Raw genomic sequence first — 27,081 nt, forward strand, 5'->3', positions numbered from 1 at the left:
TTCATAAGAACCACTCAGATGTTGAGTTTTATTTGCATGTAACCAAAAACATGCACATAGTACGAGTGAATATGTGTATGGGATGTTTGTGTGCCTGCAGTTTAGTTTACATCACTTTTGCATGGAGTGGGAATGGAGGAATCTTTATTTCCCCAGGACCTTCAGCAGCTTTGAGTGAAGTGGTGATTGTTGGCCCCTTTTATTCAGCTTGGTGATGCTGATGGTAGTGAAGTTGACAGAATGGAAATAGTGGAGGTATGGAACTACCCTGAGTTGTGTATATATAGTATGTGTATAGGTTAGCAAAGTGGGTGCCTTGCAGAGGTTTAGGATGTCCCTTCCCCCCCCTTTAAACTCTGGAAAACTTTCCATAAAATGGGCTCCCCTACTTTTAAAATGTGGCTCTCGACAGAAGTTTGAAGTGGACAATACATGCCAAAACTGAAATACTTGTTCAGATCCGAGCAAAGTAGTCTCACCTTTTGGGTGGCAGAGCTGAACCCTGCTCTTTTTCTATAATGTGTTGGGTAGATGGAATTGCTGGAATATTTGTTTTCTTAGTTGTAGGTTCATAAAAGAATTTAAAATCAAATGTCAGTGGAGTTCTCCGATAGGGATTTAACTGTAGGTTCCCAAGACACCGATACTGGTTTTAAAAAAAAATCACACACAGATGGAATTCATTAGTATCTAGCTTTGTGAACTCTTCATTTTCTCTACTATGGAAAGCTCCAGGGTAGCATTTAAATTATTTACATTTATATAGATTGTGTGAGTAGTTAGCTATCATGTAAGTCCTTTTTTGACTAGCTCTATCAGGAAAGAGGCAGCCTGGTGTTCAAAAGGTTCATTGTGGGATGATATTTAAAGGCATAGACATATACAAATGAAGGTAACATTCCAGAGAACACACAGGTAAACAGCAAATTCAGACCATCCAGTGTTGAAATTGCATCCCAGTCAGAACAGGAAGGATTCCATCCTCTCTTGGGTGTTCCCCGATATTCCAGAAAAAGATTTTGTGGGGTGTATGAGGAATCACAAGGGATGAAGACAGGAGTGTCCACAGGGGGTGGTCAAAAAAGTCAAGATGGTGGCCAGGACAGTGTGACCAAAAGTCTGCCCATTTTTTGGTGCGATGCAATTTGGTGCTTCAGTTGCACAGTTGTGGCCACCATCTTGGCTTTTTCGACCTCACCCTGTGAACACCCCTGGAAGAGAAGAATCACTCTTTCCAATTCTGCTGATCGAGGTAATGCCATTGTTCAAATGGGAATCCACATATGGAACATCAGCTGTCTTCAGCAAAACTGAGAATTACTTTTATATTTCACTCCACATTTCATTTATACCCAGGGAGTGTGAATCAATCCTTAGAATCCTAATGAATCCAAGTTCCTGGGGTTTTCTTGAAGCTCAATGGAAAAAACATACATTCTAAAACTGAATCACAACCACTTCTACTGTATACTATCTCAAAAGTTACCTCAATCATATCATATTTTCTCAGTTTTTTCTTCTCATAATGCTTCAATACATCTAGTTTTACTACTATTCTTTGAGCCATATTTACTCTTCATTTTCTATAGAGAAGACTTTTTAATTCTGAAAGAAAAAAATCAGATGAAATTAAGAAAGAGTATTGCATAAGAATCTATCGTGCTAAGGAATAAAAAAACTTTCTCCTTTTAGGGATTATTTTATGAAGTTAAGTTGGTGTAGTTTATGTCCTATCCATGAAAAATAAATAATAAAGTTTAAGTTTCAATAACTGAAGATGCATATTTTGCCCCCATTCTCTTAACAGGCATCTCACTGAGACATTTTATCTATTTTAGCAGAAATTGCCCCACACATGGTATGGCTAGACCAATTCAAAACACAACTTCTTAAATCCTAAAATCTTCTGGCACTTAGAGAAGCCTAGAAGCAACTTGATCCAAAGGGATCCCAGGTTCTTTCTTTATAACAGACATCCTGGGAGTCCTTATTTTCAACATGTGATCCCAGGATCAACAGCTGTCTGTATCAGCTCTTGTTTACCTTTTCATTCTGTATACAGGTAGTCCTTGCCTAACTACCACAATTGGGACTGGAATTTCAGTTGTTAAGCGAAGCAGTCATTAAGTGAATCAACCCCATTTTATGTGGCGGTCATTAAGCAAAGCACTGAGGGGTTAAGCAAACCACATGATCGTTAAGCAAACCATGTGGTTCCCCATTGATTTTGCTTGCCAGAAGCTGGCTGGGAAGGTCGAAAATGGTGATCATGTGATCATGGGATGCTGTGATGGTCATAAATGTGAACTGGTTGCCAAGCATCCAAATTGTGATCACGTGACTGTGGAAATGCTGTGATGGTGGTAAGCATGACTACCAGTTGTAAGTCAGTTTTTTCAGCACTGTCCTAAGTCCAAACTGTCCCTAAACAAATGGTTGTTAAGTGAGAACTATCTGTATTTTCTTGCAATCTATCCATCATTTCATCAGCTCTGCTACAAGTGACAGGAGTTTCATCTGCATTCTAATGTATCTCTAAATTGAAAGCCTTCAGACTGTATGATATAAATAATAAATTTATTTTGGACTATAAGAAAATATCATGGAATGATACGTCAATGCTGTCTGAATTGTGAGATTCCAAATTTCAGAACTATATTCTCACAATATCAGAATAATAGCACTGTTGATATCCTGTGGGTCTGCCCATAAATTCTTAATCATGTGCTTACATCTTAATGATTGCAGAGATAATTTTGAAAAAAATGTGTAACTTTCTGTAACTGTTGCTAGGAACATCATGTACAATACATCCCAGATAATGATCTGGCACACTGCACACAGCATGTCACATATTTGCTTGATTATTGTGTGGTTTAGACAATTGCAGAATCCAGCATATATGAAGTTAGTATTGTACAGGAAAAACACAGTGTGCAGTTCATCAACACATTAATTATCACATTAGGCTAAGTAAAGATCACATTAGGATAAATAAAGAATGAATTTTTAATATTTGATTGTCTTAATTGTGAGAATATGGCAAAATGGCTCATTATAACAATAACACCGCCAACATTAATATTAAAGAAGCTAGAAATCAGGCTTCGTTTCAGTCCTGGTGGCAGCATTATTGCATGCCAATTTACCAACTGTAATAAACCAACGTTCTACACCATGAGTGGTCAATCTTCATCTTCCAGTGTTACACTGCATGTAATTGCTGTACCGTCTTACTCAAAGAGATTGGCAAGTACTGAATTTCAAGCCACAATAAGTAACATTGAGATTTCTTAATACTTACATCATTAAACAGTAGAAAGACTTCAAGCAAGATTTTTCTCCAGTCTGTTGTTCAGGGTTACAGGATTTGTAGTGCAGATAATCCACTGATTCCAGTTTTAGATATGCTTCTGAAAAGCAATGATTATTAAAATGTATTTGATCATACAATAAATGTGTGCCCTGTCAGGTGAAACAGCCCAGAAACAGCCTCCAGGAAACTCAAGCAGTGCTAATCTATGGGTTTAGGAAAGCTCAAATTTCAGGGACTTGCTCCTGAAAGCAAAGGATTGGAAAGAAAAGAGCTTTGAGCAAATTAGAGGACAAAGGTGTGACAGAATCACCAGAGAATCTTTAATCTGTAATTCCTCTGCTTCTGTGACATAACTCTAAGTGTTCTCTGAAGGTCACAGGCTGATAGAACCTCTTTACTTTTATTGTGTCATCATCATTGTCTAAAACTATGGTGACTAGCTTAAGTTGCTAGTCTTAAGACTCTCTTCCTAGACTCTTCCAACATTGTGAGGAAACCATGCATTAAGGGATCTTTGTGACATAGGCTGGGCATATGTCTGTGCAAGCGAGAGAGAGAAAAGGCGATGAGGTGAAATTTTAACTCCAATTTAATTTATTGAGGTATGGGCATACAATGTCAGGGAAGAAAAGGTTATTTAACATCAAGAGGTCACCATGTAGGGAAAGGTTGTGCTAAATCTCATTCCTATTTTATTCAATTCTCAGTGGAAAAAGAAATCAGCCTTAAGTTGCAATCCTGTACCAAGCAAGTTTGAGTATACATACGCACAGAATTATGCTAATATACCTCTTCAGAAGCAAATTTTGAAGAACACAGAAATATCTCTATATCTCATCACACACGACAAAAGTTCAAAGGCATATACTTCCAATCATACCACATTGGTACAATGTAGAAGTGCCCCTTGTTTTGTACCCCTTGTACTTTACATAAGCATTAAAGCTTCTGATAATCCAGCTTTTCTTATCTGCTCCCTACTTCACAATCACATGTATACCTTGTTAGCCCTTCAAGGTAGGCTAGATCAGGAAACTGATTCCACAGGTTTAGAGACTAGAACTATATTTAATTATATAAGCCAGAGTTCCTCAACCTTGGGAACTTTAAGATGTGTGGACTTCAACTCCCAGAATTCCTCAGCCAAAATGGCAGGCTGAGGAATTCTGGGAGTTGAAGTCCACGCATCTTAAAGTTGCCACGGTTGAGGAACACTGAATAAGCTATTGTAACAGAAAGTTGAAAGCCTGCCTGTGCTTCCCCTTCCCTCCCTCTTACAAACCAGGGAAGCCACTCTGACTTTCTTCCTAATGTTTTCTTTGTTTCCTGAGCTTAAAGCATGTTTTCGTACATGTTGCTGTAACTGTTTCTGCATAGTTTTCCAAGGTAATCTCTGAAACTCTGTAGAACATGGAATAGATTTTGTTGGACATGGAAAAACATTGGCCATATTTTCTAATAGGTCATATGCATTGCATAGAGATCAGGCCTACAGATGTGCACAACTGTTCCTGTGTGGATCAGCTAGTGCCAGTTGGTCCATGTCTAGACTGAAATGTGTGTGTTTGATTCCAGGCATGGACCACAACTTGCACGTTCCAAGCAGAACTGTTTCATGAAGGACCAGAAAAAATCCAAGGATGTTGGCAGTGGCAGTGGGTAAACAGAGACTGGGAAAGGAAAGTGCTAGGAAGATTTGAGAACAAGCTGGCAGACAGGCCATGCAGAGGAGAAGGGGAGAGAGGTAAGAAGTACACCAGCCTTGCCGACTCAACCAGTTAGCCCCCTCTAGATTTTTGTGGGCCAAAACCCAGAACAACCAAAATGTTCTAGAATTTGGTTCTGCTGAACTCTATCCCACCTGCATGGTAGAACTTCTAAAATGCAGTGTGTGTATTTTGGATTTGAAAGAAAATATATTTTCCATGTTGGGCACACCTTCTTCCTTCCATGTATATTCTGATTTTTCTCCAGGAGCTCAGGGCATTGGCCATAATACTTCCAAGTTTTCCCACAACAGCCCTGCAGGGAAGGTTGGGCTGAGAGAGCATGATTCACCCAAAGACATCCCACAAGTTTCAGTGGCTGAAGGTAATTTTAACCTGGGATTCCCAAGACTGAGTCCAACATTTTAAGAACGATACTTTGGTCTCATTTTTGTGCCACTGCAAATCCTCCCACCCCCCACCCCCAAACCTTAGAATCCCAAAAATGGGTTCATTAATTCCCTGGTGTGCTTAACAAACTTCTTTTAAGTAAAAGCAACCATCCAGCCTCAAAGAACAAATAAAACAAATAAAGTATGGACCCTCTATCACCAGGACACCCTATGATCTCTTGAGAAATTTGTACATAGCTCTGAAGTATATAAAACAGCTTCTTATATCCCTATAAAATGTTATACGGCCATGGCAATGCTTCCACACGAAACTTTTACTGTGAAATTGCTGCTCTTCATCTGTGTGCAAATTTGTCACATCTAGGATTTTTTCCTACCCTAATGTACCAACAGAACTGCACTGCAGTTAATGTTCCACACTCCATGGGATATACAGGGCTTTTTGTGTCTTTGCTGATCATCAAGATGCAGGAGAAATGTAATGAAATATCCTATGTAATGTAAAATGTGAATGTCAGTGTTGCTTATAGAGAAATATATACCTAGTTGTGCAAACAGCTGATCTTTCTTGTTGCTGTTGGAAATAGACTTGGCTAATGTAATTCTGGTCAAGCAAATTAACTAAGTCCTTGTTTTCAAGTCCTCAGAAATGAAGTTTTAAGTCAGCTCTGTAGTATAAATGGAGAACTAAATTTATTCAGATTGAATTGATAGTACAAAGGGCATGGGAAGGGTGGGGAGAAAGGCAGCAGAATTTTGAGAATTGTGGGTTTTCCCACACAATGACTCATAGAATAAACATTTCTTAAGCAAGAAGCACTGAACTCTTCACAGGTTCTTAGTCAAGTAGGTCATGACTAAGACACTGGTTTTTTTTCCCTCTCTTTCTGTTGGTGCCTCTAGCAATGCATTCTAAATGACATGCACTAAGAAATAAGATTTTCATTCTGCAGCTGTTAGTAGTGAAATCAAGTTCAAGCACAGAAATGAGACACGTGGCCTGATGAAGAAAAAGGTAAAAATCCACTGATATATTTAAACAATTGATACATTACAACCAAGAATTCTTCTTTTCCAGACAGGTTAAAATATACTGCCTTGATTAAACTATACATATTTGGGTCTGCATGCCTTCTACAGCAAATTATATGTGCTTATTATTTTTAAGATTTGAGAAAGAGCAGTAGAAAATGTGAAGGTTTAACTTACATTAGGGAAATTAGATAATTCCATAATTAATTCCATTTTCCCTATTTAACTGGTGTATTGCTTTTTAAAAATACAGGTTTGGTTTTGTTCCTTTGTTCTTTTGTGTTGAGAATGTCTTTATGAAGCATGTTGAGGAGATGCTGCCTGATTACAGCCTTTTCCTACCTAGTAAACTATGTCGCTTCTCTAGCCTTGATGTATGCAAATGTACATAGATAGATAGCCTGCTTTTCCAGACTGCAGATACTGCTGAATGTATTTGAATTGTGCCAGTTCTTAGACAATATAGTATGTTATTCTACTCAGTATAAATAAACTATATTTATTGTAAAATTGATTTTATATGTATACTAAGTACTATAAAAAATACAACCAGATCTAAACTGTTACGCTTATATATTCTATTAAAGCTTTATTTCAATAAAGGATATCTATTTGTTTCAGAAGAGAATTGTTATAATAGCATCATCTCTTCCTTTTATACTATTTTGCCCATTTATTATTTCTTGTTCCTCACTCCAGATGCTTTGTTAATGTAAGTTAATAGAATTGTGGTTTTTCGAGCTATGGTCCCTTAGTGAAGGTCTCTAGAAGTTAGATTTTCAAAAAAGTTCATATACAAGGATGATCCCAAGTGATATTTCTTCCCAGTAAACACAAGAACAATAAAGAAAAAATTAAATACACAGGCAATTAAAATACCTCTATATATTTAGCTATAGAAGAGAAGTCAATGTCTATAACAATCAATCCTTTTCTTTCTTTCTTTCTTTCTTCTTTCTTCTTCCTTCTTTCTTTCTTACCTTTGACTCCTGCTGACTGCCTGGACTAGTCCTTGCAGTTTTCCTGGCAAGGTTTTTCAGAAGTGGTTTGCCATTGCCTCCTTCCTAGGGCTGAGAGAGAGTGACTGGCCCAAGGTCACCCAGTGGGCTTTGTGCCTCAGGCAGAACTAGAACTCATGGTCTCCTGGTTTCTAGCCTGGCACCTTAATCACTACACCAAACTGGCTCTATCTTTTCTACCTATTGTTAGTATTTTGCTTAATTTCTTTTAAGGTGGACAAGCCCATTGCCATTACTATTACTACAACTGCTGTGATGAGGATGAGGATGATGATGATGATGATGATATGATTTTGCTGTTGGTACTATTGTAGTAATATAAAATGTTATGTCTTTGTCATAAAAAACAATCATGCCATAGAAAAATTTGCTAAGAAATCAACTAAAGAGAAGCGGCCCTTATCTAAACCCTAACTGCTATTCATCTTATAGCATGAAGTAAATGACACTGAGCCAGTTGCAAATAGTTATAAATGTGGAGGGGGGGCGGGTTGCATGTTATTTTTAACATGCAAAATTGCCAGTCATATTTGACTTCAAAAGAGGAAAGCTGGAAAAAAAAACCCTGAATACTGGTAAAAAGGAAGCTGCAAGGGGAAGTCAAAACATTTAGATCTTTCAAGAAATTATTAAACTAATAGATCTTCAGCAAGAGCCTAACCTACAGAAATAGAAAGGTATCAAGTTCAGGAATTCTTCAACATGATTTCCAAATCAAGTGAAGAAATGGATTAGAGAAATGGGTTCCTTCAGAAAATGGAAATCTTCTGAATCTTCAAAAGGGGAAAAAAAGAATTTAGAGCCTTTCCTCACTAGGAATTTACAATATAACTAGAGCAGCCTAGCAACTCCAAGTTTACTCCTTGTTCAAATGACATTGACCCTCTTATCTCTATTATTTAAATAATCTTGTCCCACTGTTTTGTGTATCCCAAAGCACCCAATCCTTCCTCCATAAATTGTAACAGTTCTACCATAACAGAACAAAAATTAAGTAATCTTCTCCTTTTGGGGGGAGCAGAAGTCATGTGATCAGCTCAGCTTTGTCTTTCATTAGAAAATTCCCCTTCCCAGATAAGTTAGCATGAAGGAGGTCCCTGTACTTTAGGATGCAGGGGATATCAAATACATGCTCTGTCCTGTATGGACAAAATGTGTAACACAGCAATGAGAGTCAAGACAATGTATGGCAGGGCATTATATTGTTATGGCAAGGATTGGGGTCCACAAAGATTGGCTAGCGAGCAAGTACACAAAATAAAAATGTTAAGAAGAAATGCAAAAACGATTTACTCAACCATGAAAGTTATTTAACCATCCAGCCATCAGCTGGAGAACAAGCTTATTAAACAAAAAAAGTATTAAAAGAGAATACGAACATTCCAAAGAAGCAGAATTCTCTGCATTGGTCTTCACTGCAGAAAATGTTGGGCAGTGTCTAAACTGACTGCCAAGAAGACAAGCTGATCATACTGACAGGAGATTAATTTCTAATCCTACATGATAAAGAGAAAAAAGAAACCAATCAGGTCCTGATGATATCAAGCCATAAACTCTTAATTAATTCAAATGTGGAAAGGCTAATTTTCTAATCAAAAGATGAAGCAGCTGCCAAACATTGGCTTCTGTACTAGCGGACTGTAAAGTAGCCATTGTAACAATACTTTTAAAAACTGATTATGTCAGTGGGGGGAGAGAATTCTGCAATTTACATTCTGATTAGCTTAATACCTTTTTAGAGTAAATTAAGAAAAAGCATAAAGAAAAAAATTATTGAGCATATATATATGGAGAAGCTTCGCTGAAGAGAAGCCCAGTGTCTGCTACTGCATCAGATTAGCACTGGGGACAACCCTCTAAACTTTGAAGCTTTGTGAGTAATTTTGGGCCAGTCACATTTTTTTTACCTAATGTACCTAAATATGTTACTGATACAAGATTAGAGGAGCAGAAGGAAAGCCGTGTTTTGCTTCTGGAGAGAAAAAGGTGAAGAAAAATGAAATACATAAGAAAAGAATCATCTTAGCTTCTATAAAATAAATGTCTCTCAGAAATCAGTAAACATGTCAGCAAGAGTAATTTGGTAAATTTGCTTTACTTGGACTATCAAAGAGATTCTGACAAAAATTCCTCACTAAGCAATCTTGAGTAAACTGTTATGGGGGGCATAGCCAGTTACCAGCTGGCTTGCAGTAGCTGTCCACTGAGCCCACAAATCTCTTATCCCACTAGGTCTCTGTCCCCCAGCCTCCTTTTCTCCACATACCTAAACTGCTTCTTCTAATTAGAGTGGAAGGAAACTATGAGCTGCTCACTGAAGGGATTATTAGATAAAAGTCCTAATGTTGATGAGCCCCTTCATGATCAAACAACAGATCATGACTAAGGATTTGCAATTGCATGAAATTTGATTGTATCTCCAAGCGTCATATGGATATAGAACTTCCATTTCAACACAGTTGCTCAAGAGCACCCATCCCCAAGCCAAGTAGTCTGTTGCTCTGTTAATAGCCAGTCTATTGCTAATGAACTTTGCTTCTCCTGGGAAGCTGCATAGGAGTTGCAAAGAAAAGAAGACAGAGAATAGAGCCACAGGCAAAACAAATGGAAATGATGAGAAATCGGGAGATAAAAGAGAGAGTTGTCTAGAAATGCACTAGGACTTCAGGGGAGGGTTGTTGTTGTTGTTTTTAATCTGTTGCAGGGTGGAGGCAATTTGGATGAGTTACTGCTGTGAATAGAAGGGCTATTGCCACCCATACCAAATGCTAGAACAGCCTCTCCAAAGAGTATCCTCCTTTCACAAGAAAGTTTTACATCTGTGTCCAGAATGTGGGAGAATGGGGTGAATGGAATATGATGCTGGTTTGCAGCTCCTGACCTGACACAGTTGTCTATAGCCAATTCGTTTTCACCTCATAATAGATCTCCCACTCCTGAGTTACTGGATAAAAGGAAGGATAAGTGGCGCTGCGGGTTAAACCACTGAGCTGTCGATCGGAAGGTCGGCGGTTCGAAACCACACGGCGGGGTGCGCGGCGGGGTGAGCTCCCATTGCTCGTCCCAGCTCCTGCTCACCTAGCAGTTCGAAAACATGCAAATGTGAGTAGATCAATAGGTACCGCTTCGGCGGGAAGGTAACGGCGTTCCGAGTCATCATGCTGGCCACATGACCCAGAAGTGTCTATGACAACGCCGGCTCCAAGGCTTAGAAACGGAGATGAGCACCGCCCCCTAGAGTCGGATTCGACTGGACTTTACGTCAAGGGAAACCTTTACCTTTACTAAGTAACTGATTAGAGAAGAGAAAGTGGAAAGTAGAGGGGAGGGAGTAATTCTCACAATGGGAAGATGTAAAAAGTGGAGTGCCCCAAGGATCTTCAGTGGGTCAGCCTTAAAATGACATGTGTGCTTCAGTGTCAGGAACTGTCAAGTGATATACATGGAACAATAACAACACACCCACATAGACACAAACCTAGGTTTGCATATATTCAAATCTGGGGGTTGGGGAGCAAAGGAAATTTTAAGGTGTCGTAAGATATCTCAGCAAAATGTTGCACTAGCGCATGGCTGCTGTGAAAAAAGCAAATTCTATTTTGGAGGGACTAAAACCATCTACAGATTATAATTGGAAACATGAGAAATGAAGTCCAGCACATTAGCCTGGTATCCTGCTAGGAATGGCTGTTATACTGTATGATATGCATAGTTTTCAGCTTAGCGTAATAGTGGGGAGAAGGAATTTGTGTGGTTACATGCTCAGATCAGCCATCTTTGTTTTGATGGTGGTCTTAGTAGTATCTAAATGTGGTGCTATTTTATGGACCAGGCCTTCCAGAACAAAACTGTGGCCATATTGGTTCAATATTGGTTCAAATAATCCAAATAATGAAAGCTGTCTGGGTGACTTTGGGCCAGTCACTCTCTCTCAGCCCAGCTCACCTGGGGAAAATAGGAAGAGAAAGGAGTATTAGGTACGTTCCCTGCCTTGAGTTATTTATAAAAATAATAAAGGTGGGATAAAAAAAATCTTTAAAAATTCAAATATTCTGATGCATGTAAGAGATTCTGATTCCGAAGAAATTTAACAGTTCACCTCTTAACTTTTTAAAGAATTTTGTTGCATCCTTTTATTTTTTTATCTTGATTTATTTTCTAATTTGTGTACATTCAAGAATGTCATTCTTCCATTTCTGTCTTTCTTTGGGTTGTTAGCATCTTAGTAAAATCTATAAATGAAGCTGGGAAATCGCACAATAATTGCAATTTCCTAGACATTGCCTAGAAACTCCTAATCTCAAAGCATCTTTGATATTTATCTTAAAAGAAAAATGTCAGCTTTTCTTAAAAGAGTAGCATCTTTCTACAGTCACTGATGAGCAGAATAAGATTATGCTTTACTGAACGATATTTGCTATATTTAAAAGTTGTTCAAAAATATCATAGCAGTTAACCAACACAGTGGTGTTGAGTTTTGTTATGGAAAAATATGGGAAACTAAATAGAGAGGTTAAACATGAATAAAAAAACTCATTTCCAAAGCCAAATTTGTCCTACAATTGTTTCATATTCCCCATTTAACATTCTGGTACATTGTGTTAGATGTTTTTTAAGAAATATTGATAGATACTACACTTGATCTTAGCCAAAAGGCCAAGAAGTGATAGAGAAAATCATGTTGTTTTTCTTTAGACAATGCCTTTTGACAGAGGTCCAACACTTTCCAGATCATGGCAATATCTAAAGTATTGTTGGTTTTATACTTGCTCTTCTGCAAGACCCTCCAAAGCCTTCTTTCTCATCACTGCTTAGCTAGAGGGCAAGGTAAGTATTATATCCTGTAAAAATTGGGAGAAACTGAATACTCTGATCAGGTTGCTGGGTGGGTGGGTGGGTGGGTAGGATTAGTAGGGAGTCCTAACACTCCATTTATACTCATGAGTATCATGTGGCTTGCAGACAGGTACAAGAGGATTTACCTTACAAGTAAATGAAATCAGCACCAAAGCAAATATAAATAAATATGAATATTGTACATTTAACTTTTAAATAATGATGCATTTGATTGAGTTCTGTAGCAAAATAGTAGATGGATAAGGATACGTTGGGGGTATACCCTTGTGTTATGCAAAGAAAAAATTATATCAAGGGGATGTGACTGAGCTAAAGATCCAATCCAGCCAGCAAGAATTCTTGATTGCAATCAACTTTCATTTTGGAAGTAGGCTTAATTTGACAATCAGAGGAATTCAAGTAGGCAGGGATTTAATTTTACAGAAACAATATGTCTTCTTGGCTAAATGTCAAGAGGCACCAATTTAGTAATATCAAAGCATCTTATTCTCACATGCTTTGACTAAGAGAAAATAAAAATTCCATATGAACTTGTTTGCCTAACCAGTTTTCAAAAAGTTGCTATTTATCAACTTGTATCTGAAACACACACACTCATACAACTCTCACACACAAACACACGCAGTGGAGAGATCAACTGGGAGAGTGTTCAGCCTTCTGAACAAATACACATTTATTCAGATAGAAGCAATCCAATATCCTTTAGATGTTTTGGCCTTCAATCCAAATCAGTATCTTCCATCATAGGCTGTGGAAGAACCCATAGTGATGTCAAACACATCAAGACATTATTGTGCAAATTATGTAATTTGCATCAGTCATGGCATGCAAATGATGTGCAGTATAATTGGTACTATGATATCATGCTGCGCATGACATTACTTGCCCTCCCTAGGTATAGCCATACCTCCCATGTTCCTAATCCCTGCCAATCAGTATTTTTACTAGCTAGCTTCTGCTACACTTGGATACTCAGCTTGGTCTCCAGGATGCAATGTAACCCACAAATCATTCCCTTCATGCTCACTGAGTTTCCTGTTCCATCTCATTCTTTGCATTTAAATACACATCATTTTTTAAAAAAATATTTGTTTGTTTGTTGAAAATGAAACCTGCCTTTTGTCAAGCAAAGGGCCAACCTCCACCATCATTTTAATCCCTAGAATGTCTCTGTGATTAGGTAAATACTACTGAAAGATTATGACACCAAAAACATGGGAGAATTTATCTCTAAAGAATTGCTAAGATATTCATAGTAATCCTCCCTCTTCCTCTTATTCTTCTTCTTTTCAGGTTCTATAAAGTGCTTGGGTACCGTATGGACAGAACCAGCCCCAGTCATTCAGATGGGCCAAAATTTTTCTATAAATTGTCACTGCAGGAAAAAAGACTGTCAAAATGGGAAACTATCTATGCGCTTAAATGACATTGATGTTGAGGACACTCTCTTGTCAGTTATAAACCAAACTACAGTTCAGCTCAACCTTCATGATTATAATGAGCCCTTTTCCAGAGTTTCATGCTTCCTTAAACGTTTCAAAGGCCTGCTGATATGTGGAACACAATTTTGCATGGGATGTAAGTATCATGGCTATGCAGCATTAATTTGGGATAGTCACTGATTTATAGGTAAGTTTTTAAGGTGGTACTTGATGTATATCTTTCATTTTTTAAAATACTCTCTTTTCAGGAGAGCTTGTAGCTTGGGCTGCAGTCTAAGCATTTTCTAAACTAAAGGAGTAAGCCGTGTGGAGGAAAATGAATGGGACTTAATTCTGAGTAAATATGCACATGTTGCACTCTTAATCACACTTACTTCGAAGTAAATGTCATTAAGATGTACATACCAATCCAAGGCATGCATATGTGCAATAGGACTTGCTCCCAGATAAACCAGCATTGCCAACAATAATTTTAGCCCATTCTGCTAATTATACAAAAGATACAAATGTTACAAACAGCAGTTTCACATTAATTGTGGCTAATCATATATCTCATCTAGATGTACTTTTGTTCTATATATAACCATTGGAGAAGTAGTGGAAAATCCTGGTCACTGATTAAAGAGAATTAAGATGAATAGTTAAGAGCTAGAAAAACAATTCTCAGCTTTTGTTTTAAACCAACCCCCCCACAAACTCCACAACTCAATGATGAAGCTTTTTGAAAGGTGAAAGACTGAGCTTATGGCCATTTCCTTGTGGATGATTTACAGCATCCTATTGCATCATCCAACTACCACTATCCCAATATTATAATAATGGGGACATACTTTATATTGTCAGAATGATAGTTGGGTGACACTTGATGCTGGAAACCAGTAATTAGGAAATGGTTTTTAGCATTCTTTTTGAAGAGACCTGTATTGATAAGATTTCAGAGACTAAATAAATGAAGAATGTTAGCCCCAAAGCAACTAAATGTTATTTTTAGGACAATGAATTGCCAGACAAGACAGGATTTTGTGACAAATACAAAGCACTGTAAAATTGTTTAACATGTCAACTATATTTACAGAGGAAAATTGCAAGTCTCTGAGTGAATCTTATTCAAATTGAAACAAATATGTTCATAGGCACATCTTAGGGGGAAAAGGGCCTTGTTGTTTTAAAAGTTAATTTTAAATGCTAAAGGAGACAGCGAAGAAATGTTTATTCAACAGAAAGCCATGATTACATATTTTTGCAGGTATGTGTTTAAATCAGCATAATCTTGTAAACTCTATGATTTGTAGATCTGCCTGACAAACCAGCCAATTTAACGTGTATTAAACCTGAGCAATCAGATAATATGGACTGCGCTTGGAACCCAGGAAGGGAAACACATTTAACCACTAAGTACATTCTATATGTGAAAAGGTAAGAAAAGTGTTTGAAGCTTTTATCCCAAGCCAGAAGTTTTATATCAGGTATCAGCAACCTTTAGAGGTGGCTGGCATGATCACACCATTTTGCACAATGTTGTGGGTGCCCCAAAATAAAAATAAAATGGCTGAAATCTCACTATAGCTCACATGTTCTTGCCTGAGATCTTATGAGATCTCAAGCACAGAACAGAGAACTTGCAAGATTTGGCAAACTTCAAGATTTTGGCCATGTTTAATTTCTTTTTAAAATATAGTTTAAAACTTTTTTACTTTTAAAGCAGACCCTTGATAAATCATAAAGACAACAAAGAATAAAATAATACCAGAAATTTGCTCAGACCCCTTCTTTCTGCTTTTAAGGGAAGAGTCAAGATCTTTTGCTTCAGTCATGTCTTTTTATTTTGAATTAGTTACTAGTGATTGTTAAAGTTCTTATCAAATCTTAAATGTTTTTATTTTCAATTGTCAGCTGCCTGAGTGTCCTTTGGATAAAAGGAATCAAATATATACAGTATATTTGAGTGAGATGGGTGGTGACTAAATTTGAAATATAACTAAATAATAAATAAAAAAATATCAAATACTAATAATAATTATCATCATTCTGAACACAATTTAGAATGCAAATCTAATTAAAAAATAAATAGTTGGGGGACTTTTCAAAGTGTGTGGTTTCATTTATCAATTCTTTTCACTCATTTATGGATGATTTGTTGAGACAGGTTTGAAAGGATTTTTTTTTTAAGCATTGGAGTTCAGTGGATATCATCCAGGGATACTCTGCACTTTGGAAATTAACATCAATAGCTGTTAAAGGAAGCAGCAGCAATACACAAATTTCATCAGTTCATTTCTCATTTACTGTGATCTAGGTTTTGAGCTGCTGCAATCTCTTTTGGACGTCTCACATTTCTCTTAATTAGGTGCCAAGCATTTTGAGCCAGTATTGTGACTTGAGAACCAGAAAATAACTTTACAGAGACAAATCCAAGGACATTTATTTTAATTATCCTTTTTAAAAAAAGATGTTTAGCAGCATCCCAGCTCAGTATTTTGTTTCCAAGAGCAGCTACTTAAAGGCCGCTGAGTAGCTTACAAAAACAGGAAGAAGGTACTAAAGTTCCTTTGAAGACTCTGGCATCCAGTCTTAAGAATTCTACTGTCTCTTCAAATGGAGGTAGCGTTTAGCTGTTCACAGTTGCTGAGGTGCTGTTTTAAGAGCTTGGTTGGAATGGAGCAGGAAAGAGAAGTGTTGAATTGTGGGAAGAGAGATTCCTAACCGTCCCATTCTGACTACAGTTACGCTTTAATGGATGATGACTGGAGCCCTCCTGGTTTGTAGTTCTCTCACTTTTTTGAGCCTCCAGTCAGCATTCATTTTAGGGCAACAATACTGAGGATGAGATGCTTAGTGACTTTTCTGAAAAGATAAACTCCAACATCTCCATAAGCTATCATTCGGACCAGCACAGCAACGGGAGGGAAGGGAGTTGCTTGATCATCAGCCATTTTACTAAAAACTCCCAGCCAGCTGGTTTCCTGGCGTAAACATATGTATAAACATAAATTTGTACCTGGAATCCTTGAGAAAAATGAATTGAGATTGAATTTTATGAGGAAACTCAATTGCAGAGATATCATTAAGTGTACTGTCACTCCTCTGCTGAAAACTGCAGCCACCAGAGTCCAGTTTTTATTAAAACAAGCAAACAGAACTCAACCAACAGCCTGGCTGGGACTTTGTGATATGCATTTGCCTGCCATGTCAAGTTTCCCCCTAAAACTAGGTTAGCTACAAATTCAACCAAACATTTAGATAAGATAGAATGGTAACTGTGGTTTGAGTGTATGGAACCACAAACCAAGCTCAAACATGCTAATGCCATACTTCTGATGAGTGAAAAAGAAAAAGGTGACCCACTTACATTTTCTGAAAAAAAGAGGTCACAAAGCTTGTCTTTATTCTAGTTTAAGGAAATAACAAGAGAAGTGCCTTTCACTTAATAAGTGCTTTTATGCAAGTCACAAGATACAGCACCTCCAAGTTTACGAGTTTGTTATTTATTTTATTTTATTTTCTATCCTGCCTTTATTACTTTTATAAATAACTCAAGGCAGGGAACAGACTTAATACTCCTTCCTCCTCCTCTTCTCCCCAAAACAACAACCCTGTGAGGTGAGTTGGGCTGAGAGAGAGGGACTGGCCCAAGGTCACCCAGCCGGCTTTCATGCCTAAGGTGGGACTAGAACTCTCAGACTCCTGGTTTCTAGCCCGTTGCCTTAACCACCAAACCAAACTGGCTCTTCCTGAGAACAAGGCAATATATAGCAGCAGCCTCTCCCAATCAGTTGTCTTCATATGTATTTGACTAGAGTTCCCATCATGGCTGCAATGTGGCCACTGCCCAGGGTAACTGGGGTAGTTGCTGTGTGCCATAGCCATGAGACTTGTTACAGGTTTTGGAGCTCTTCATGGACCTCCAACCACAGATCTAACCCCACTATTGGGCAGAGAAAGATAGCCACTGCAGAAACCTGATTTGGGGTGTCTTGAAAAAACAGCAACGCTGTGGAATTTTTCTCTCTCAGATGCCTAAATAATTTGACTGGGCTTGAATATAGTGTAAGTTGACCTTTTTTCTGCTTTTATTAACTGAATACAAAAAAGAATACCCAAAATTATAAAGAAAGAGGAAAAACTAAAAAAAAAAGGTATAGAGGAAATATATTCACAGACACACATACATGCATAAAAATTGTAAAATAAACATTTCAATGAATGGAAACCATCGTTCATTATAATCATCCATACCTAATCTATATGGATAAGTTATTGGTTCATATATTCCTAATGTCAGGCTCTGCCTGCTACCCAGTAAAAACGCAGACGCTAGTGTAGGCTTAGGTTCTGGTTTTATTTGAGTAACAGTATGCGTGCCCTTTAAGAAAAGCTGAGAGTGAGTGGAGCGCACCGGAACGGGATTTAAATAGCCTGCGCCGGTCAGCGCTCCACCCCTTCTTACTTCGGGTGCACCCTGAGCCCCGTCGGTTCCGTTGCTGGTAGGTGAGGGGTCGTGGAGCCCCTCCTGTGCTCCGGGCGTTTCCTTGACTGTTTTCCCGGCCGGTGATGGTTCATTGCCGGGCGATCAGGTTTGTAATCTCTTTGACAGCTCAGGCGCGCCTCGTGGTCTGGTCTTGTCAATTACCTTCTTTGCAACATTGTATCTCTCTCTTCCACGCCTCTGGCTAGAGTCAATACTTTGTTGCCAGCACCCGTTGCTCTCTTTTGTTAGCTAGTTGCCTTTTCCCTTAATCCGCCCGGTACCCATTTCCCTGCATTGTCATGCGAGCCGTTCCGATGTCACAAGCATCGCAACGGTGATCATGACATACTGCCCCCCTTTGAGAAGGTTAAGCCGTGGGTTTGGAGGGGTAGGTGGTATGGAAGGTGCGGATCAGGTCGGGGGCCTGGACGTCACGGGCAGCGACCCACTCAGGGTGTGGAAGGTGTTTCCACTTTACAAGGTATTGGAGGGAGCCCCGCCGCTTGTGGGAGTCAAGTACCTCCTTTACTTCGAAGTGTTGCTGCCCGTCTATCATCACTGGTGGAGGGGTGTGTGTGCGTGGGTGCCACCGGGAGGGATCGCTTGCCGGCTTGAGTAAGCTGCAGTGAAATACCGGGTGCAGTCTCTTTAAATTATGGGGCAGGTCCAAGCGCACCGTGACTGGGTTCACGATTTGTGTCACCTGGAATGGTCCAATGAACTTGGGGGCCAGCTTCTTCGACAGTTGCGGTGACTTTATGAATTTGGTGGATAGATAGACCATGTCCCCCACCTGAAATGTTGGTTGCTGGCGCCGGTGTTTGTCCGCTTGTAATTTGTATGCCATTTGTGCCTCTTTAAGCACGTCCTTGATGAACAGCCAGGAATCTGCGAGTTTCTCACCCCAATCACAGGCGGCCACTGTTAGGGATGGAGGCTGAGGTAGTTCAGGGATGGGGACGAACTCCCGACCCGACACTACCCCAAAGGGGGTTTTTCCCATGCTTTGGTGTATCATGTTGTTGTATGCGACCTCTGCAAACGGGAGGAGGTCCACCCAGTCATCTTGGTGATAGTTTATGTAGGAGCAGAGGAATTGCTCCAGTGTGGCATTAAGGATCTCTGTGGATCCATCCGTCTGGGGATGCCAGGAGGTTGACAGGGCTTGCTGGGTACCTATCAGTTTCAAAAAAGCCCGCCAAAACCTCGAGGTAAATTGTGTGCCCTTATCGGTCACCAAGCGGGAGGGGCAGCCGTGTAGGCGGTACACGTGGACTAGGAACAGTTTCACCAGCTGTTGGGCTGACGGGATCGAGGCGCAGGGGATAAAATGTGCTTGTTTTGAAAAGTAGTCTTTTACCACCCAAATGACCGTTTTCTTTTGGCTGGGCGGTAAGTCGACTATGAAGTCCATTGAGATCTCATCCCAAGGGTGGGAGGGTTCAGCCACGGGTTGCAGCAGCCCCTGGGGTTTGCCAGCCGGTCGCTTGGCCATAGCATACACTGGGCAGGACGCCACATATGTCTTGACATCCTTCCTCAGCGAGGGCCACCAAAACTGTCTCCGAGTCAGGTGTAGGGTTTTCAAGAACCCGAAGTGACCAGCCTGTTTGCTGTCATGCGATCTGTTGAGGATCGCCTGCCGTTGTGAGTCGGGTACATATAACCTTCCCTCCGCCCATGCTAGGTCCTGGTCCATAGTGACCTTGTTGGGGTTGGCAAGGAGCCAGGGGTCAGATTTTAATGCCATTATGAAATCTGCCTGTAGCCCACCTGGCATTTGAGGTTGCCTGCGTCTAGGGGCAGGTTGCGTCATAGTTGTTTGCAAGGGGGGGGCAGGCTGTCCCCGAGCATGACCCCGGGTGACCGCTGCCATACCCAGCTGGGAATCGGAAAGCACCGTCCCTACGATGTTGGAGATAGGCTCTGCATCCTGAGGCAGTCAGGAGAGTGCGTCTGCCAGGAAGTTCTTTTTGCCTGGTATGAACTTCAGCTGGAAGTTGAACCGGCTGAAGAACTGAGCCCAGCGTATTTGCTTGGGACTGAGGCGCCGGGGCGTACGGAGCGCCTCGAGGTTGCGGTGGTCTGTCCAGACCTCAAACGGGCAAGTCGTCCCTTCCAAAAGGTGACGCCAAGCCTCCAGCACTGCTTTAACTGCAAATGCTTCCTTTTCCCACACGTGCCAGTGCCTCTCTGTCTCCGAGAATTTCCTCGAGAGATAGGCGCATGGCTTCAGGATTCCAGCGGAATCCTTTTGCAGCAGGATGGCACCTATTGAGAAGTCAGAGGCATCCACCTGCACCACAAAAGGCCGTTCGGGGTCCGGGTGAGCTAGAATTGGCTCCGCTGTGAACAGCGCTTTTAGCCTGTCAAACGCAGTTTGACAGGCAGGAGTCCAATTAAGTATGGCCCCCGGGTTTTTTACCTTGCGCGTCTCCTCGACGCCTTTGGTCTTGAGCAAATCGGTTAAGGGTAGGGCGATTTCCGCGAACCCCCTCGCGAAGGACCTATAGAAATTCGTGAACCTGAGGAAGCTTTGAAGCTGGCGCCTGGTGCGTGGGCGTTCCCAGCTCAAGACTGCCTGAACCTTCGTGGGGTCCATCTCTACGCCTTTGTCAGAGATTCTGTACCCTAGGTAGTCCAAGCGCGACTTGTGGAATTCGCACTTGGACAGCTTAGCATAGAGTTTGGCTTTCCAGAGCTTAGTGAGGACTTGCCTCACTAACCTCTCGTGTTCCCTCTGCGTCCTCGTGTAGATGAGGACATCATCCAGGTAAACCAGTACGCCCTTGAATAGGTGTTCATGCAGTACCTCATTGATGAGTTGCATGAAGACCCCCGGGGCCCCCACAAGACCGAATGGCAGTACCTTGTATTGGAAGGAGCCCAAGGGGCAGTTGAATGCCGTTTTCCACTCGTCCCCCTCCCTGATGCGGATTCTGTAATACGCCTCGCGGAGGTCGAGTTTGGAAAACACCCTTCCCTTTGACAGGTGTGCTAGCATGTCCTTTACGAGGGGTAGGGGGTATTTGTTGGATAGGGAAGCGGAATTTAATCTGCAGTAATCGGTGCATAGTCTCAGGGTGCCGTCCTTCTTTTCCCGAAATAGGACAGGTGCTCCAACCAGCGAGTTCGCTGGTTCTATGAAGCCCCTGGAGAGGTTTTTGTCCAAGAATTCCCGCAGTGCTGCTAATTCTCTCTGGGTCATGGGGTAGATCTTGGGCTTGGGTAATGGGACGTCTGGGAGCAGTTCAATTGTGCAGTCCGTCTTGCAGTGGGGGGGGGGGGGGTAATTGGTCTGCCTCCTCTTCTCCGAAGACATCTGCAAAGTCTGCATATTGCTCTGGCAGTCCTTCTGGGGGCGGGGGGGTCGTGGGTATGGTCGACGATTTCTGCCCTCCCCACCGTCGGAGCAGATGGTTTGTCCGGTGTCAGTGCCTGGTAGACCCCGTCTTTGAACTTGATGGAGCGTGTCCTCCAGTCTATGTGTGGGTTGTGGCGTTAGCCAGGGGATCCCCAGCACTACTATGGGTTTCCCTATCTGGGTTTCCACAAAGTCTATGGATTCCTTGTGGGTGCCCATTGTCAGGGTGACCATTCCGGTCCTCTGGGTGGCCGCCTCCCCCCCGCTGTAGAGCCGTCTAATTGTTGGAACGCCAGCAGTTTAGGGAGGGGGGAACAGGGCAGTTTTAGTGCGGCGACAATGTCCGGGTGGATCAGATTTCTGGAGCACCCAGAATCCACCAGAGCTTCGACCATAATGGCTCTAGGGCCATAAGAGAGTTTAATTGTCCCTGCCAGGATGGAGCAATCGTCACTCACCCTGGGGTTGTTGCGCCCCTTCTTCACCACCTGCCCAGCGGCGCTGCTTAGAGCAGGTGGGGAACATTTTCCGCTGGCTGTTCTTGGGCGTCAATCGCATCCCCTGCGAGGTAGGCGTCTGCGTCCTCGTCCGGGGTTGCTAATGCTCCTGTCAGGCGTCTGGGGGGGTTGGATGGCTTGTGCGCCGTCTTCGGTGTGGGTCTGGGCGGGCGATCCGTTGTCCTGTTTTTGTAACAGTCTGCCGCTCGGTGGCCCGTCTTCCCACACCTGGTACACTGCCTGCAGGCAAGCCTCTGTTGTTGGTCCGCGTGCCAGGTCGGGTCCGACTGTGGGACTGGTCCTCTGGTGCTGGGAGGGATTTTGTCCTCTGCGGTTGCGAGCAGGAACGTGCGCTGAGCGTGCTCCACTTTTCCGGCTAGGCAAATCCACCCGTGAAGGGAGGCTGGGTCGTCCCTGTAGAGTGCCCATTGTAGCACCTCCTGGTTGAGGCCACGCTTGAACATGTCAATCAGGGTGGCCTCAGTCCATTCCGTGATTTTGCCTGCGAGGACCCTGAACTCAAGGGCGTAGTCGGCCACCATTTTTCTTCCCTGGTGCAGTGCTTGAAGTGTGCACTTGGCCCTTTCCTTTGCCAGGGGGTCCTCAAAGTAATGCTTCAGCTCGGCTAGGAAGTCGTGGAAATTGGCCAAGGCTGGGGCTCCAGACTCGGACATCAGTACGTACCAGTCCGCAGCCCTATCTTGGAGCTTGGTGGCCACTGCTGAGATTTTTGCGGCTTCTGTGCTGAAGCAATGGCCATATTGGGCCATGTAGTCCCTCGCATTTGTTAGGAAGAAGGACAGTTTTGTAGGGTTCCCGTCAAATTGTATGGGGAAGTCTTTGGCGAACCTCCCAATTTGTGGGACCCCTACCTGTGGGTGGTGAGGGATGGCTCCCACTGACCTGAGGCCATGAAGCCCTGTGACAGAGTCTCGTGCTTGGCCCCTTCCACTCGGGGTTGTTGGTGGGGTGGGTATGGTGCCTCGATCCCCTCTTGCCCCCTGTGCCGCCTCAGTCTTGGAGCGCTCGCCTATGATCGTTACCAGGGACTGGAGCATATGTTCCAGGTCTCGTACCTTGGCTTCCAGGGCCATGTCCTTGTCTGGCGTGCTCCGGTCTGCCGATGTCGGGGACAGGAGCAGGTGTTCAAGGTATCGTACCCTGGCTTCCAGGGCCGTGACCCTGTCTGGCGTGCCCTGGTCGTCCGACGTCGGTGCTGCCAGATGCTGTCCGGTCTGTAGTCTTGCGCCTTCCTGCTCAGGCGTTTGGGGGTACCGGAGCCTCCAGGTGGAGTAGGGTGTTCCCGTCCAGGGTCCTGCTCCGCCGGCCCATGTGAGGAGTTGCTGGTCCCTGACTTCATCTTCTGTCGAGGTTCTCCCGTCTGGGTTGGAGCTCCAGGTCTGGAACTGGGGTGCAGTGTGGGCAGGGAGGATGTCCGTGTCCCATTCCAGGTGCGCCGCCTCCAGCAGCTGTTGGGTTGCCTCTGCCTCTTGCAGGCTGTCCTTCACGCTTCTGGTGCGAAGTGCTGGCTCCATTGCTGTCCCCGGTTCCGTTTTCGCCAGTTGATCTCTCCTGTGGAAAATTTTCGTCCGGTGGAGCTTGGCGACTTTGGTTTGGTGACTCTCAGCTTTATGTCAGGCTCTGCCTGCTACCCAGTAAAAACGCAGACGCTAGTGTAGGCTTAGGTTCTGGTTTTATTTGAGTAACAGTATGCGTGCCCTTTAAGAAAAGCTGAGAGTGAGTGGAGCGCACCGGAACGGGATTTAAATAGCCCGCACCGGTCAGCGCTCCACCCCTTCTTACTTCGGGTGCACCCTGAGCCCCGTCGGTTCCGTTGCCGGTAGGTGAGGGGTCGTGGAGCCCCTCCTGTGCTCCGGGCGTTTCCTTGATTGCTTCCCTGGCTGGTGATGGTTCATTGCCGGGCGATCAGGTTCGTAATCTCTTTGACAGCTCGGGCGCGCCTTGTGGTCTGGTCTTGTCAATTACCTTCTTTGCGACATTGTATCTTTCTCTTCCGTGCCTCCGGCTAGAGTTGATACTTTGTTGCCAGCACCTGTTGCTCTCTTTTGTAGCTAGTTGCCTTTTCCCTTAATCCGCCCGGTACCCATTCCCTGCATTGTCATGCGAGCCGTTGCGATGTCACAAGCATCGCAACGGTGATCATGACACCTAATAACATCAATTCTGTAGTACACTGGGTAGTTGGGACTATATGTTTATCTTTCTAATGCTGAACAATAAGCTTTCTAGCTGTAAGTAGGGTACTGACAATCCACTTTATTTATCAACTTCCATGTGATAGGAATAAACTTCAAAAGAATATGAGATCTGAAAATATAGAATCTCAAAATTAAATTAATGTAATAACTCCTTTCCCAAATGGAACAATTGATGGACACTGTGGAAACATATGTTTAAATGAAGCATTCATTTTATTGTATCTCCAACAGCATAGCTATTCATATATAAATGAATCCAATAAATCTGAAATATTTTTGTTGTTGTTGAAAAAGATGTAATCTAAGATCTATTAAGGTTTTGGGACATTTTTAACATCTTTTTTTAAAATTAATTAATTAAGTAAAGCATAAAAAAGAAGCCAAAACAAAGGATATTGTGTAAATTGAATGAGATTTCTACTGTCTTCTTATGGATTAAGAAATATGGTGAGAATGAGAGAGAAAGAAGGAGCTGGCCTTTTATACTCAGTACTTGCTTACCTAGAAAGGACACACAAACAGGAAATAATTTCAAAAAGGAGCTGGCTATTCCATAAATAGACAGCCCTCTTCCTCATCAGTAAGATTTCCACTGATGCCAGTCCTTAATGCTGGCTGTACATGGCTAGGATGGAGAGAGGTTGTTATGCATGTCGGATATTCCCACTTTCCTTCCAGCAGCAAACTGTATCTCAGTATGTTCTTCCTACTGGTATCTTTGGAGGCAATCATGTGACTTTCAGATTGGAGAGCTCTATATATAGTAGAAACTGTAAAGTTGCTTGAGCAGTATCTTTTCAATTTAATAGTATTAATCCTTTTACCATTCAAAGATAGTTCCCCACCCTTTTTTTTTTTTCACATTCTCAGTAGCAGCTCCAAGCCTCTATGCATCATATCATCATAACATGTGTGTTGGGCAGCTAAGTTGGAGGGAGGGGGCAGGCTTTCTGTTGGCAGTGCTGAAAGTCAGTAGAGCTTCTGAGAAGTCTGTTTCTTTTTCATTGGTGGGAACTCTTTTGTCAGCCAGCTTCCCTAGCTGCCAACTGACATTACATCCTGTTCACAAGTCCTTTAAGGGGAAAGGTGGCATGATGACTTGAAGGTTCCCCTCAGAGCAACAACTTGGATCTTTCTGAACTATGACCAGACAAATGCACATTCTCTGGCAGAATCCACCCTAAAATGCAGATCCCAGTTCACACTGATTTGATTGTTCACAGGTCCTAGCAATTATTCTTTCATGCATAGTAACCTAGATATAGGGAGTTGAAATTAGCAAAGAAAAAAAATAGCAAGAATTCTATTTTCCCCTTCTCTTCCGAGTGCAGATTTTGCAAACAACCAGACAAATGCACACTTTATATACTCCAAATTTGGATGAAGGTGTTAATAATATCTATTTTCATGGAGTAGAGAGTAAGGGAGTTGTTTCACAGAAGTTTAAAAGATAGGACATTGGGAAAATTATATTTTTACAATCTCCTAGTGATCATTTGGAGTAAAAACATAGGTTGGAGAATTGTATTCTTTGACTGTTCTTTGGATTTCAAGGTTTACAGAAGTCAGAAAAATAGCAGGTCTTCCAAATGGTTTGTGAGGGATTGGGAGGTAGAAATAGTGATATATAGCAGTGCTCCAATATAAGCTGTGGAGAATGATTTCAACTCAAAAGAGAAAAAGTAAACAATCCTAATTTGGATAGTCAGCTCTCAGGAGTATCCTTAAAATAGGTTATTGGCCCCTCTCTACATTTATAATTCTACTTTGAATTTTAGCAGGAGAAATGAACGATTGTTTTAAGTTCCATGCACTTCAGCAGGAAAAAAAATCCTTAGTGGCCAAAGAAAGGAAATTCATGGAGAAACTATCTGGCAGGATAAGAATTAAGTATGTCTCTGTTATTGCTTCATTACAGATTGTTCCCTGTCTTTGAGGAATAACATTGCTTTGGACTTGATAAGTTTTGCCAGGCTGACATTTTATATGACTGTGTTGTAGTAAAAAGCTTGGCTGTCTCTCCCTTTGAAAGAAGTAGGACTTAAAAGAAGTTACTAGGGACTGGATTATGCTTAACGTGGGGAACGAAACAAAGCTTTACTATAACTTGCTGACCACTAATAACAATGATATTACTAGAACAATATTTACAGATTTTATTATAGTTATACATTCAAATATTTAAATAGTTTTATTTTTTATAAAGCTATTTAAATATTTAAACTTTTTAATTTAAACTCTTCTTTGATCTTTGTAGTTTATTCACAGAAGAGAATAAAGCATTTGACTCAAACAATACCTCAGTTATCCTTCCTGTGAATCAACTACAGAAAAACCAAACATTTTCCATCTCAGTCCATGCTGAAAATTACCTGGGTGGAGTTCGTTCAGAGGAACTTCATGTTGATCTCAACACTATAGGTAATGTATGATTCATATTTTTTAAAAAAGCTATTTTCCCCCCAGTGGGGGAATTTTTCATGGAATTTTTCATTAGTATTTTTACAGTAAGCACCTTTAAAGGAATTTTAGAAGTGGTATCTTAAAATCTGGAAGGTAGGTTTGCATCCTAGAGCAATCTACCTTCCAGCTATGCATGGTTGCTCTAGGATGCAAACTCTTCATGGTTCTGAGGAAGCTGTTTGTTGCCACTCCCACTTCCTCTCTTTCTCTTCCTCCTTCTTCCACCTACTAAAGAGGCAGCAAGCATGCTGCTCTCCTCTGTCTCCATCTTGGGCCTAAAGCCAT

At 41.7% G+C, this 27,081-nt stretch overlaps 1 protein-coding gene and 1 pseudogene across 1 annotated transcript in view; one reads left to right on the plus strand and one right to left on the minus strand.

The window, feature by feature from the left end:
- The first annotated feature begins 1,138 nt into the window (after nt 1–1,138).
- IL23R (interleukin 23 receptor) overlaps nt 1,139–27,081 on the plus strand; it is a 59,073-nt gene continuing 33,130 nt past the window's right edge. The window contains exons 1-8 of the mRNA XM_063299859.1: nt 1,139–1,252; nt 4,892–5,060; nt 5,291–5,407; nt 7,700–7,788; nt 12,199–12,313; nt 13,637–13,921; nt 15,078–15,201; nt 26,591–26,754. Of these exons, the coding sequence (XP_063155929.1) occupies nt 1,139–1,252; nt 4,892–5,060; nt 5,291–5,407; nt 7,700–7,788; nt 12,199–12,313; nt 13,637–13,921; nt 15,078–15,201; nt 26,591–26,754 (1,177 nt within the window). The remainder of the gene's footprint in view (nt 1,253–4,891; nt 5,061–5,290; nt 5,408–7,699; nt 7,789–12,198; nt 12,314–13,636; nt 13,922–15,077; nt 15,202–26,590; nt 26,755–27,081) is intronic.
- Nucleotides 12,082–12,154, minus strand: LOC134495073 (U2 spliceosomal RNA; annotated as a pseudogene).

The sequence above is a fragment of the Candoia aspera genome, chromosome 3, assembly GCF_035149785.1.
Source record: "Candoia aspera isolate rCanAsp1 chromosome 3, rCanAsp1.hap2, whole genome shotgun sequence".
Taxonomy (NCBI): Eukaryota; Metazoa; Chordata; class Lepidosauria; order Squamata; family Boidae; genus Candoia; species Candoia aspera.